The 14,425-nt window shown below is 41.7% G+C and overlaps 1 protein-coding gene across 1 annotated transcript in view; it reads left to right on the top strand.

Annotated features, from left to right (window-relative positions):
• Positions 1–8,630: 8,630 nt before the first annotated feature.
• The window catches only part of MCTP2 (multiple C2 and transmembrane domain containing 2), a 141,615-nt gene continuing 135,820 nt past the window's right edge, over positions 8,631–14,425 (top strand). Inside the window, exon 1 of the mRNA XM_011357278.2 lies at positions 8,631–9,164. Within this exon, the coding sequence (XP_011355580.1) occupies positions 8,694–9,164 (471 nt within the window). The 5' untranslated portion in view covers positions 8,631–8,693. The remainder of the gene's footprint in view (positions 9,165–14,425) is intronic.

A 14,425-nucleotide genomic window follows, 5' to 3' on the forward strand; every position in this document is an offset into this window, starting at 1 on the left:
AGGATGACTGTTGTAAAAGCAGATTGTGGAGATAGTTGCATAACCCAGAAAATTTACTAAGTATTGTTCAGTTATACACTTAGAATGGGTCGATTTTATGTTAGTAAATCATGCCTTAATAATGTTTAAAAAGGAAGGATGAAATGGAGATGAAATTAGCAGTACATAAACATTTACAACCTTGTAAGTATTAAAACCTTTTGCTCTCACCCAATTCATTAATAAATAAATACTCATTTTTTATTAAGACCAATGGGATTAAACATGTCATCATTAACATTTTTAATCAATTGATTTAAAAAAGCTCATTCTAGGAGTGTAATTACCACTTTTGTCCGTTTTTCATTATTAGGATTATCTTTAGTTCATAGTTTCTTTGCAAGGATCTCTTTCAGTTAAACTAGATAACATCCTTAAATCTCTTTAGCCAGACATGCAGGCACACACACATACGTGTGCTCATGTATAGACGCGCGCACACACGCTCCACACTCTCTCAGTGTGCAGCACACCTGGATGATTGTGAGAGGGCGTGGCTTGTAATCCCCCGCTCTGTGCTAGGGAACATCCATTTTGCCCTCAGAGCAGCTGAAAACGGCTCGTGATTGGCTGGTGAATGGATTAGGTGAGGGGACCACTTTCCTTCTCTTCCCTTTCCGAGCTTTGTGTTTCTTCATGAGCACCTTTCACTATGGGAACCGCTCGCGTACATTTTGTGACCTACTTGTATTTTTGTTGTTATAATTTATTTTTTATCTGTCTCCTCTGCCGGGATGTATGCTCCCTGAGTTCAGGGACTTTGTTTTATCCATGTGGCATTACCAGCACTTGGACTAATTCTTGGCACAGAGTCTTGGCTCAGTAGATATTATCGAATGGGCGAATCGATCTGTGTATTAGATTTAGCAACAATTACTTTCAGCTTTAAAATAAAGGTAAATGTATGTAGAAGTTCTGTTATTTAGCTCCTGCCCACACTGAGGTGCTCACACCCAGCTTTGGACACCACTGCCTGTGGGTGGGAGGGATGTGAGTGGCAGAGAAGGACAGGGAAAGTGTGGAGTCAGTGAAGGCCCAGGGCCACGGTGGGCGTTCCACTGAGGGACCAGACTCCCTCTTCCGGCGTCTGACGTGTGAGTCAGACCCACCTTTCCAGTCTTTCCTTCTGCAAGAGAAGGAATGAAAATGCTTAATTAGAAAATGAAATAGGTAAATGTAATACCTCATTCAGAACAATGTAAGGCATTTTTGAAATATTGTGCAAAAGGGGCTGCTGGTAATGTTTGAAGGATTCGTAAGATTTGAAGAGTGGCATTGTGACATGTGACTTTTTCCACACTGGCAGGATTCAGGTGGATTATGTCATTTCGATTTGTTTTGAAGTACTGCTTTGTGACCTAATTGGAATCCAGTTGATGCAGTTTGTTTGTGCGTTTGTTTGTTTAATTTAAAGATTAGGCTTAATGTACATAGACTAAAATTTACATAGACTAAAATTTACCCTTTTTAGGTATATAGCTGTCTGAGTTTGGGAGACATGGACAGTCCTATAATGACCACCACAGTCATGATATAGAAAGTTTTCATCACCCATCTGAAGTCCCCTTGTCCTCCTTTGTAGTTAATCTCCTCCCCCTGCCCCTAGCAATCACCGATCTTATTTCTGCTCATATAGTTTTTCCTTTTCCAGAATGTCATAAAAGATGGTATCACGCAGTATACATAGCCTTTTGCATTTGGCTTCTTTCATTTAGCATAATGCTTTTATATTCATCGATGCCGGTTTGTGTATTAGAACTTCATTCCTTTTTTATGGCTGAGTAGTATTCCATTGCATGTAGTGCCTCATCGTTAAAACCCATTCACTAGCTAATGGAAAGTTGGGTTGTCTTAAGTTTTTGACGACATCGAAGAAGATTTTTATAAACATTCGTGTACAGGTGATTGCGTAGACATCTGTTTTAATTTCTTTTGAGTAAATTCCAATGGTGGGATTGATGGGCCTAGCGGCAATTATATGTTTCATTGTATAGGAAACTTTCAAACTGTTTCCCTAAGTGCCCGTACGGTTTCCATCACTGTCGCTGTTTGTGGGAGCTCCGGCTGCTCCGCATTTGTGCCGGCAGCTCGCGTCATCAGTTTTTTTGAAAAGCGTTGTTTTAGTTCTGAGGATAATGGTATGCATGTGACCTTACTTTCATTTTCCTCTTTTTAAACTGTAAATTTTGCCGTCATCACTTCCCTTTGCCTTGAGGAAGTCTCTGCGCCCCGCTCTCCCCTTCACTGGCTCCGTTTGTGTAGACTGTAGAATTGACACCTTATGAAATACTGTCATCAGTTCTGTTTCCGCATATTTATAGTATGTGTTAGACGTCGCCTTGCTCTCCATTGAATCCTTACCATTAGATTATAAGTGTCTTGTGGGCAGTTTTTGTGCCACTCTGATGAGAATCGGTGGTCACTCAGGTAACAACTCAGCATTAATTGCTTTTTAGGGTATAAGAGAATAGAGTCAGCCCTGAGAAAATATTTATTATTATTATTTAAGGCTCTTATTCATAATTTTTTTCATATTCGTATCATTTTTAAAATTTTATTTTATTATTTCAAGGATACAGTACCGTAATGTTTTTGTATATAAGATGTTCTTGGTAGCTTTTTAGGACTTAAGAGAAGCACGTTTGCCAGTTTTCAGTTCTGATTGGGGATTAATCAGTGGGACTCTGCAATTAACATTATTGTTTAAGCTATTAGTATGAGGACTTTTTAATTGCTCCAGCTACGTTACTGTCATCTCTTAGAATCGAATGCTATTTCTAAAGCATCCACTGAAAGGTCTCCTATTAAAGCAGTTAGGCTTAGCTGGGCTTGATTTCAGATTCTGCCCATTTTTTAAGCTCTCTTCAAATTCAATTGTAAGCATAATTAATGTTTTAAGCAGATAATAATATAGATGTATCCCTAGAACTTTGGTTATCTGACTCGTATCTTTTCAGTGATTTCATTATAAAGATTTGGGCTTGATTTCAAATTTCACTAATTTTCAAGTTCTGATCAAACTCAGTTGTAAGCATAATTAATATCTTAGGCCGATAATAACATAAATTTATCCCTACAACTTTGAGTATCTTGAGTCAGATCTTTTCAACGATTGCCTTATAAGGACTTACTGAAAACTGATGTTTTGATATTAACTTTCAGTGTTTCTTATGTAAGCGGTCTCGTGAATATAGCAGCTTTTATATGGATTGAGTTTATCAGGCTCACATGCATATGATTATGCACTGCTCTGTACAATTTCATAGTATTTCATGTTAGTTTTTCCTCCAAGCACATTTAATATACCTAAAATTCTAAAGAAAATCTTCTCACCTGAGTGTTTTCCACAGAGCCCATTATATTCCAAGTCCACAGGTAATATTGCTCTCAGGGCTCAGCTCTGCCTGAAGAATATTGTTGTTCTCTGGCCTGGACAATTCTGTTCCAACTCGTATGTTTGATAGTGATATTGTTTAGAGTTTAAACAAGAAGGGGTGTCCAAAACAAATGGTTTCAACGGAGAAAATAGTCCAACTTGAAAGTATTTCACTCATCCGTCCATCTTTCTTACAAATGCTGGTCCAGTCTCCCGCTTTCTGCCATCAGGATAAAACAAGGGAGACAAAGCAACGTGGCGGGCTGGGCACGAACTGCACTAGTGGTTCCAGCTGGTAGAGGTAGTGTCCCCGCTGGGGACTTTCGAAAATGCATATGACGCTTTCAGTTGTCACATTGACAAGAGACATTGCTAGCGTTTGGAAGTGGGTGCTGGGGTTGATAACTACCCTCCTACAATGCATAGGATGAACAAGTTGCATTTTCCTCATCTGTAAAGTTGGGTAAGAATACATATTGTATGAGACCAGTTTGGACATTGCTGATGATGTATGTGAAGCAGTGGACACAGGGCTGGATGCATAGTAGGGACTGGTAAAGAATCATTGGCATACCTGTCAACCCTTCAGTGACTTCCCAGTCCACTCAGAGTTAAATCCAGAGTCCACACAGTGGCCTGCGGGGACCTGTCTGGGCTGACCTCCTGCTCCGTCCGAACTCATCTCCAGTCAGCCTTTCTCCTGGCTCCGCTCCAAGCACGCTGGCCTGCTTGCTGTCTCTCGGCCCTCCCGAGAGATGGGCCCTACCCTGGACCTTCTACACTTCACCTGGCTTCCGTGAGGATGGCGCTACCCCGACATGCACCGCTCGCCTGTCTCCCTCACTCCCTTCCGTTCCCTGCTCCCCTTGTCCGAGGGGGCTTTCCTGATGCCCAGTAGAAAAATGGCAGCCTGGTTCTCCGCAGCCACCCCTTCCCCTCAGCTCTTGCTCTTTTCCTTTCTATCACCCAGTATATTAAAGTTTTTTTTTTTCTTCTTCTTCTTCTGGTCTGTCTCTTCCAACCGATTCTCCCATCACTATTAATTGAGGAAAGCATGGTCCCTTTATTTTGATATGAGACTGCCTTCATGGTATAATGATGTGATTATCTTTGAGTATGTGTTTTGAAATTGGTCGCAGATCTGCAGAGGTCATCAATAAAATTAGCCATAGCATGTTAGAATTGTTGCGGTTTCCTGTCTGCTTGGAGGAGGTGTAATTATTCTTTAGTTGGATAATAGGTGTTTGCTGCTCTGTTGATATAGGCATGGACTTGGGAAATGCTTCGAAAGGTTATGTTATAAAAGAAACCATTGGCTTGGCATTCTAGAAGTTATAAACTATGGTGCTTATTTAAAAGATAGGTATTTTTATGTAAAATTTCCTTCATGCTTTGGCAGGGGCAGTCATTTCTCTGAAAGATTTTTCTTTGTGTTATCAAAAACGTGTCTTAATTTAGTGGCTTATGGATACACACAACCGTGCATGCTCTGTTTCATACCAGAAATGCTGTAGGGAGATACGTATAAGGTTTCCTTTGTTCTAAACTAACATTTGTTTTTAGCCTAACCTTTTGATAACATTTAATATCCCAAAATAGCTTCTGCAGTCTGCAGTAACTCAAGTGGCATAAGCATTTTACTGGACGTTAGCATCTCTCCCTCGAAATATCCCTCTGCCTATGATATCCTGAAGACACTTGGGAGGTTCTGTTTCTGCAGGTAATTTCTAGATAAAGAAACCTTGAGATGCGCTGATGGTTTGAGGCAGGACATCTGAGGTTGTTTTCTAATGCAGGAACTGATTAAGAGCTCTCTTTGTGGCCTGGTGAGGGGCCATTAAGCACAATTATGTGAAGAAGTGAATTACCTTCTTACACTTGGTGTGTCCTGGGAAGGCTGTGCAATTGTTTATTGCACAGTGCTTGACTTTCAAAACTTGGGTCTGTGGTTGCATAGCAGATAATAAATATTCTGATAAAAGAGTCAAGAAAAGTGTGGTGTGTGTGCGTGGTGGGGGGAGTGGCAAGTGATGAGTAGCAGTTCAGTCAACAAATAATTATTGATTGAACACTGTCGCCAGAGAAGCTGTGCCATTATCTGTGCTTTTCCCTTCCTTCCAAACCTATTCCCCTTATGCCACCAAAACAAATCATACCAAGATTACCAATAATCTGTAAGGCATCACATGGATTCTTTCAGGGCTGGAGGAGACTAACCTGCAATCAGCACTGATGTTCTTGACCACTTCCTCTATAAAACGCCCTTCCTCTGTCTTCTCTGTTCTGAGTTCTGTTTGTCATAGATGATACCACACTTCCCCTCCCCCACCCCTCTTGCTGCTGCTGTTGTGTTTTTTTGTGTGTTTTTTTTAAATTCTCCGTTGCAAGTTTATCCTGCTTGAACAGACTGTGAAGTGCTGGAGTTCCTTAAGGCTCATTCCATCTTTTCATCTTATACTTTTTCTTGGCAATCCCACCCATATCTATGCCTCCAGTTAGCATCTGAACGCCAGTCTCTCTCAAGTCTGTCTCTAAACCTGACCCCTCTCTTAGCTTCACTAGCACGTGCCCAGCTGCAAACTTGGCTTCTCCACCCGAACTTCTCAAACACAAAGAAGCCCACGCTGAGCTTAGGATATCCCTTGGACTCCAGACCTCGGAGTGAATGGCCCTTGTACTCTTTTATCAGGCTGGACTCAACTATGACATTCTCCAATCTTATTCCCTTTATTGGATTCTGTAAACTCAACATCATTACCGTTTCTCCGTGTCTGTCCTCTTTTCTTTACTGATAGAAAAAGAATCAGAAGAACATAAGTGTCAATAACACAGTCAACCAACTTCAACTAAATGACTTCTGTAGAACCCTTCAACTGCATAATCAACCGTAAACTGTGCCGTAGAGAAAGCCTCCAACTGTAAAGGAATGAAAACATAGAAATTTTTTTTCTGACTTAATCCTTACGAATTAAGTTAGAAGTCAAAATACAAAGGTAACTAGACCATCTTATATATTTTAGAAAGTAAGCACTATACTTCTAAAAAAAAAATCCCATGTGCCATAGAAGAATTCAAAATGGAACTTAGAAAATATTTTTAATTGAATTTTAATGAAAATATGAAATATCAAAAGTTGTAGGATTAAACTAACTCAATGCTTAGAGGGGAATTTATAGCATTAGGCGCATAAATAAGAAAATAATATAGTCTGAAAATCAATATATAATTTTCCATGTAAAAATTTTTTAAAAAGATTTGCCAGTCAAACCCAAAGAGTATAGAAAGAAAGAAATAGTAAAAAAATAAGCACATAAGTCAATAAATAAAATCAACAAAGAAAAAGTTTTAAGAAAGATTAGTAAACTGATAAACCCCTTGCAAAATGAATCAGGAAGATAAGAGATACAAACTATTACCAATATACTGTTACATGTTGACTTGGAAACCCTGATCGGTGCAGAAAAAAAAATAGGTGTTTTGGAGAAGATGAAACAAAACTGTCCTTATTTGAAAATAATTTAGAAATCTACACTGAAAACCAAAATTAATTATAATTCAGAGACAAATCATTAGAGTTAATAAATGAATTCAACAAGATAGTTGGAATTAAAATTCATGCATAAAAAAGTTAATTTCTGTACACTAGGAATTCACAATGAAAATATAAGAAATATATTAATAACCATACAGCTGGGAGATACCTGGGAAATAATTTAGCACAATATGGGCAAGGTCGTTTCTGTTACAAGAACACCTAAAGATACCCAGGTGCACACATTCTTCTCCCAGTCTGTCAGGGTGCTGACTAATCATGTCGAATGTCATTGGCCTTTATCATTTTCCATAAGCATACACCATCAGATTTTCACTTTTATTAAATTTAGTTTAGATTTTTCTCTCCCTCCTCCCCATTTTAACAGGATGTGGTATGAAATTTTCTTTCTACTGGTGAGAAAAAAAATACTTTGATGGTTAACTAAAATGATATCTCAGAAATGACATCTTCTGTCTAATAATAAGTACCTGCCGCACTGTCGTTTGAGTTGATATTGTGATTGCGAAAGCAAGGCCTTTTCGTCACATTTGCACTGAGGGAGGACTCTGAGAAACACCACATGAGTCTGTGTCACTGACTGATTCCAATACACATAGTAATGACTTAGGTCGCTGTCATTCTCAGAACCGCTTTCCTTCGTTGTGTTTCTTATGCAGATAGTGATTGTGGTCCAGGTTCAAAAAGAACCTCTGGGCCTGGCATTCAAAAGATCCGTTCTTTTTCCATTTGGCCATTTGCTAGCAGGCAGCCGGGGAGGATGTCTTGGTTAAAACCGTGATAAATGAAACTTCCATTAGACTCCTTGGCTTGCGGCCATTTCCTGTAAAGGCTTGTCCTGCTCTTAGTGGTCTGAAGAAGCAGAAAGCTTATTTTCTTCCAATAAATGAAAGCTGAAGTTTAGCAGGTAGAGCCTCATAGGTGTCTTGTTTTGTGAAGAGACTGAGCTTCTAGCACCGATAGCTTGTGGAACCGGGGTTAGGGTTGAACTCGTAGGCCTTTGGACATCTATGAACTTATATTATGCTGGGAAATGGAACAAATACGTTTAAGTTTGTTTTTAAATATCTTCTGGGATGAGGAACACTGAATGTATTTTAATTCTCAGATAGTTGGGTTTATCTCACAAGTCTTCTCTTCAAACTTAACTGTTTCTTGGACTTATTCTCTCAAGTTTCTTTTATTCTGAATGATGCACTGTTGACTGGAGGGGTGACATTTCCAAGCATCAAAGAGACCACAGTTCAACAGTATGTTGGTTTATGAGCACGTCTAAGAACGCTTTTTGGGGGAGCACACATATTATTGTATTTATAAGTTTATAGTTTGTATACCTGGTTCTGTGCAGCTTACACACATGAGGGAATTATGGTCAGAATGTTTTTGCAAAATTTATTAAAAGAGGTCTGGTTCCCAGAAAAATGGAATAAAACCACTCTATCCCTTATTCCCCGATAAACACAAATATGAAATCTACATAAAATGCTAGGCCAAGTTCCTTAAATAAGCGTTTCCTGATATTTGTAGACATAACTATCAGGTGTTTCAATTGTGATCCTTTGATGGAAACTATGATTTCGAGTCACGTTTCCCACTTCGATGGGTTCTGACGCCACAGGGAAGCCTCACGTTCTGTCGTCTCATGCTCTGTGTCCTAGGACTCCCTGAAGTTTTCTGCAGAGACGCACTCTTTCGCAGAGTGACTTCTGGGGTCTTCATGCAGCCATGGATCTGGATAAACCATCTGTCTGGGGCTCATTCAAGCAGAGGACCCGGCCTTTGTTTCTCAACCTGGGCAAGAAGAAGGTGAAAAAGAACCCAGACAAAGCCCTGGATGTACGGGGAAGGCATCACCACCTGGATCGGCGCCTCAGCCTCTCCGTCCCTGACCTGCTGGAGGCCAAGGCCATGGCCCCCGAGGGCCGGCCTTACTCAGGGCCGCAGTCGTCCTACACCTCGGTGCCCAGCAGCCTGTCCACGGCAGGGATCTTCCCCAAGAGCAGCAGCAGCTCCCTGAAGCAGTCTGAAGAAGACCTGGACTGGAGCCAGGAGGAAGCGGGCCGCCTCCACGTGCCGGACACAGACTCCGAGGAGCCCTTCGTGTCCCCCGCCGAGGACAGGAGGGCTTCCAGCAATGGCGTGTATGATCTGCTCCCGCAGAGGCCCCGCCGAGACGAGGTGCTGGAAGAGCCAGAGGTGAGACCGGGCTGGGCACTTTGTTCCTCTTTGTTTTTCTTTCTTTTTTAAGTGCATTGAGTGCCTTTGGAAAATTTGGTTAGGAGTTATTTTCGTGGTTAGCTTGGATGGAGAGAATGTCATTTACGAGAATTTAAATTAAGGTAATATTGATTGCACCCAGTGTTCCCATTAGTTTTGGGGTTGACCTCTATGTATTTAAAAACTATTACAAATAACCTTTCTAGGAGACTTCAAGGCATTAAAAGCCCTATTGGATGGATTTTCCTTTTTCCATCTGCTGGCAAAGAAATCAAGAGCATAACTTTTCCTCTGAATTGGCTTAAGTATGTGTCTGTCTCTCTGTTTCTATATCTCTCTGCACTATGGCCCAGGCCTACCATAGGCAAAAATTTATATTTCTAGTTCTAAGAAATGTATGGACGTGTGTCTCCTTTTGACTGCCAAAGACTTTGAATTTCCTCTTACTTCAGATGTACGTGCGTGTGTGTGCACACTTAGCTGTGGGCGGCTTTCACTTGCATTCTCTAAAAAAAAAAAAAAAAAAAAAAATAAAAAAGCCCAAAAGGAAAGGAAACAAATTTTTAGTAATTCCGTGATTTTACAAAGCATTAATATTTCTGTAAAAAACAGCCAAATATAATTATGAGACAAATCTTGTATATCTAGAAAGAGATTAATTTAAATTCAATCACCAGATTGTGATTTGATGATCTATTTAATCATATTTTTTAAAAAAATTTTCTACATCAATGAAGTAGGTTGCAGTGTTGAGGAAACGGGTTAATTTTTCTGTGTTCCAGGTTAGAGTGATCATTGCATAGAACACTGGTTATTCAACTGAGATTTTTGGTTTTAGTTTTAGAATCGAAGCCTATTAAATATGTCATATATTTCAGTTTTATTGGGGCATGGGATTGAGGAGGATGTGGTCAGATTCTTTTGGAAGCATTATTATGTCGAAACAAAACTACCCATTAAATGACTACCTGTTTTTTTCCCATTACCATTGATATTTATGAGATTCTTTTTGTAACAATTTTATGATTTTTTACTGCACTTATAAATTTGAAATATAGATTTTTACTAATCAAAATAGAAGTTAAGTGAATTATTAACTAGTTTAGTATGAAGGAGGTAATATGTTAAATAATGAATGGAAGGTTAATCTTTACTTCTTATTACTTATGAACTAATGAGAAAAAAAATGGGTGGACTTCTTGGCTTTGATATACTGACCATCTCAAGTTAGAAGAATTTGTTGTAAGTCAGTGCTGTTAAACTCTTTTAGCATTTCAACAGCTTGGGCCGAATCTAAATATTTGAATGTCTGTTCTAACAAAGGCACCATAAAGGTTAAGATTGGAAATAGAGATGGATGAGAGAGACCCTGCCTTGGAGCTGTGATCTGGTGGGAGACAGCTTTGCGCAGCACTAAATGTAGCAGAAGAGGCCAACAGATTTGGAGCTGTCTGTGCAAAACATCCAAACCTCGTCTCCTGGTAGATAGAGGGGATCAGTGCGTGGGGTATGAGGCAGTGTCCAAGCTGGCACGGGGAGGTAGGAGTTGACAGGTGAGGGGATTTGGCGGGACAGTTGACGGGGAGGGGGTGAGCATTCGGGGGCTTTCTGGAGCGATGGAGGTCTGGAGAGGTGGGCTGTGCCGAGGGGCTGGCCGGTCAGTGATGGCAGATGGATGCGCGTAGTGGTTATTTTCTCTTCTCCAGGCTAAATGCAGAAAAGGCTGGAATAAGCAGAGTTCTGTAAGGATAGGTTATTCTGGGTAATTTTATTTTTCCTTTTAAATTGGCCATTTTTTCCTTAAAAAAAAAACCTTCTTTTTTTTGCAAAAGAGCTTTTTGCTTCACTTTTCCTGCCCTAGGAAGGACAAGATAGAGATTAAGACTGATTCTTCATGTGCCACTTGAGGGTCATTTATCCGCTTGGTGGCCTTTTTGCAAAGGATGGAGGGACTGGGCTGTAGCTAATTAGACTCATAGGCTCACTTGGGGTCCCTTGCATTGTTCTGCCTACCCCTTCCTTCCTGTCCTCTTCCCCCACTCCCTGCTGTGTGGGGCGGGCCGATCTGCACTGTTCGGCCCCTCCCACTACCTGAGAATCCAGTCTATCAGGTGGCACAGAAGGTGGTCACTCCCTTGCTTATCTTCTCCACTAGGCTATGTCAATTTGGGGGGCGGGAAGCTAGGGAAGTCACCTCTAAGGACAGTCACACCTTTGCCAAGTACTCTTGGTGTAACTTACTTTGTGTGCAGCTTCCTAGAGGGATAGGTAGGGGAAGCGGTGCCCGTGGTCCAGGGCACCACTGGGGTTTGTCTCACCTGTTTTGTGCCCAGCGCTGACTTGATTTCTGGCTGAGCCTGCAGCCGTGAGATCTGACCCCAAATATCAATAGCGTCTGAATGTTCTAGTCGCTTTCCAGTCCTGCCAGTGCCAGCAAAAGAAGCGAAGTGTTGACTTACAGTGACGGGGAAATGGAACAATGAGGCAAAGAAGAAAACTAGAGCTGAGGGAAGGGGAAGAAGGACAGTGACATCGCAGAGGCCGGCGGTGCCTGGAAGTCAGTGCGCGCGCTCGAACCAGCCGTAAAATCAAAATGCGATAAAGTAGCTTTGGAGTGAAGAATATGTTGGTAGAAGAGGATGCGTCAGACTCTCCTGAGCCCGGGTTCCCGTCACACTGATTGTCCCACAAAAACCCTGTCTCAGCTTCGGTTGACAGAATTCTCTGTCCCCCTGATACAGACCATCATTTCTTGGCAGCATCACCTAGTTGCTGCTAGTTGCTCAAGCAAAACTCCTGTGAATAGTGTTAGACTGTTTTACTTTTCTCACTTTTCATGTTCTATGAGATCTTTGTTTATTCATTTGACATCAGCCTCCTCCCTTATCCACTTCATTCCTCTCTTACCAAAACTCTCAGGTCCTTCAACCCAGCTGAAACCTTCCTTCTCTTCGGTGCTTTTCCCGATTCTCCGATGAGTGTAATCACCCCCACCCTCATCTGCATGACAGCAGTACTATTGCTTTCTGTAGAAATCCGTAGAGGGAGAAAGGGACAGAAACGGGTAGAGGAGACAGAGAAGGCAGATTGGTGGTGGGCAAGGGCGTCCCTGAGAGAGTCGCCAGGCTTCAACATAGATATTAACTGTCTGGCTCTGAAGACGGACTCATGACGACCATGTGACCGTGGACATCCGTCTCAAATCAACATGCCGATCTGCCCAGCCAATGCAGCCAGGATTCATTAAAGTTTTATGGCACTTTCTCCTCTCTCTACAGAGTTCAAAGGCAAGTCCAAACTTTTACTTAGATTTCCTTGCATGACCTCTCCTTTTTTTAATTGACATTACTGTGTTAGTTTTATGTTATCACTTTCCGTCAGGCCGATATCTTGTTGTGGTTGCCTGGCAACCAGCTTGTCTCCTTTGGTGACTGTGTGTCAGGCCTTCCAGTGGGAGAAAGGTGGTCTCGTGGCTTCACCTCACTGCTTTCATCATCAAGACCCGGGGCTTGGGAGGCAGTAAGGGCACCTGACCCTCTGGCAGACTCCACAACCACCTTGTATTAATTGTTTAGAAGCCGGCCTCTCTTGTCAGGTTGGAGGCTCCTCAAAGTAGAGAGAATGTCTTCTTTTGCTTCTCCCAGCCTTCCTGCAAACCTTGCTTATGCGAAATATATTGATCTATGGCATCTCTGAAGCCACTTTTAAGCCACGGTCCCCTGCTAGGTACTTTGGGGCCATAGCAAATTCAGCTGGGTTGGAGAAGGTGGTGACACGCGGGGGCACTGGGTGGGAGGGGGGAGGTCTAAAGGCATCCCCAAATGTTACGCTAAATATAAAGAAACAGAGTTAAGGAGATTCAGAGGGAGAGTAGTTTATTTTTCCTTCTTTCCCTCTTACTTTGCTTTTTCTTCTCACTTCTCTCCACAGTCAGCATTCACCCCACTAGCTGTGGGTCCGCCATCATCCATGGGGGACATGTTCCAAGCCCTCCGTGAGTGCCTGAAACCATGGATGGTACTGGACCCTATATAGACTATGTTTTTTCCTATACACACATACCTGTGATCAAGTTTAACTTATAAATTAGGCATAATAAGAGACTTATAATAACTAATAATAAATTAAACAATTATAGCAATACACTGTAATAAGAGTTATGTGAATGTGTTCTCTCTCTCTCAAACTACCTTATTGTCCTGTACTCACCCTTCTCCTTGTGGCGGCGTGACATGATACAGTGCCTACACGATGAGGCGAAGCGAGGCAGGCACCTCGGACAAAGGGATGATGCGTGTTCCAGACAGGACAGGGTGGGACAGGGCAGGACAGTGTTTGATTTCATCACACTGCTTAGAATGGCACGCGATGTAAAACGTATGAATTCTTTATTTCTGGAATGTTCCCTTTAATATTTTTGGACTGTGGTTGACCACGGGTAACTGAAACCTCACAAAGCAAAACCGCAGATGACGGCAGGACTACCGTACTCGCTCATGCCTTGTAGAATCAGTTAAGTATTTAGAAAAAACAGAAAGTCGCTTCCGGTTCCTATCCACAGCGCCGATGACGGACTTGAGACTTGACCAGCTAGTCGAAAAAATGCCGGATGATGCCAAGCAGCCCCTAGTCAGTGCTTGGTAACTGGCTGGGTGGGAGGGGATCCGTCGCTCTGCGAAGGTGGCCAGGAGAGGCTCGAAGAGGACGTGTGTCGAGGATAAGACTCGGATAGATGGACAGTAAAACTGAGTAGTTACATTTCACGTCTATGAGGCTAGAAAAACAGAACGTTCTCAGCCTCGTCCCTGGCAGTCAGTCACAAGTTCCCAACGAGGACTCACTGCTGCGATTATGATTGTACTTACTAGCATTATTTTAGTTATTTGTATCATTATTTGTATGTTTTCAGAATGACGTAGGTAGCCAAAGAGCATTAATTACTTGTCTAATGTCATCCAACTAGTAAGTGTCAGAGCCAGGATCCATATCCAGGACACAAAGCTGTGTGTACAATAAGAATTTGGAAATACAGTCCTGAAACTTGAGGGAATTCAGAGCCGGTGATCTAAAAAAAGTTGGTCATCAAAAGAAGACATTTATTTTTCTGCATCCACTATGCCCTTTAAAAATCAAGGGTAATGATAGTGATCAAATGAGCTGCTCATCGTGGTCAGTAATGAATAATCTCAAATGGAAGAGTTATTATCTCTCCATGATCTGCACGATCTCATAGTAGGGTA

The sequence above is a fragment of the Pteropus vampyrus genome, unplaced genomic scaffold, assembly GCF_000151845.1.
Source record: "Pteropus vampyrus isolate Shadow unplaced genomic scaffold, Pvam_2.0 Scaffold34, whole genome shotgun sequence".
Classification (NCBI taxonomy): domain Eukaryota; kingdom Metazoa; phylum Chordata; class Mammalia; order Chiroptera; family Pteropodidae; genus Pteropus; species Pteropus vampyrus.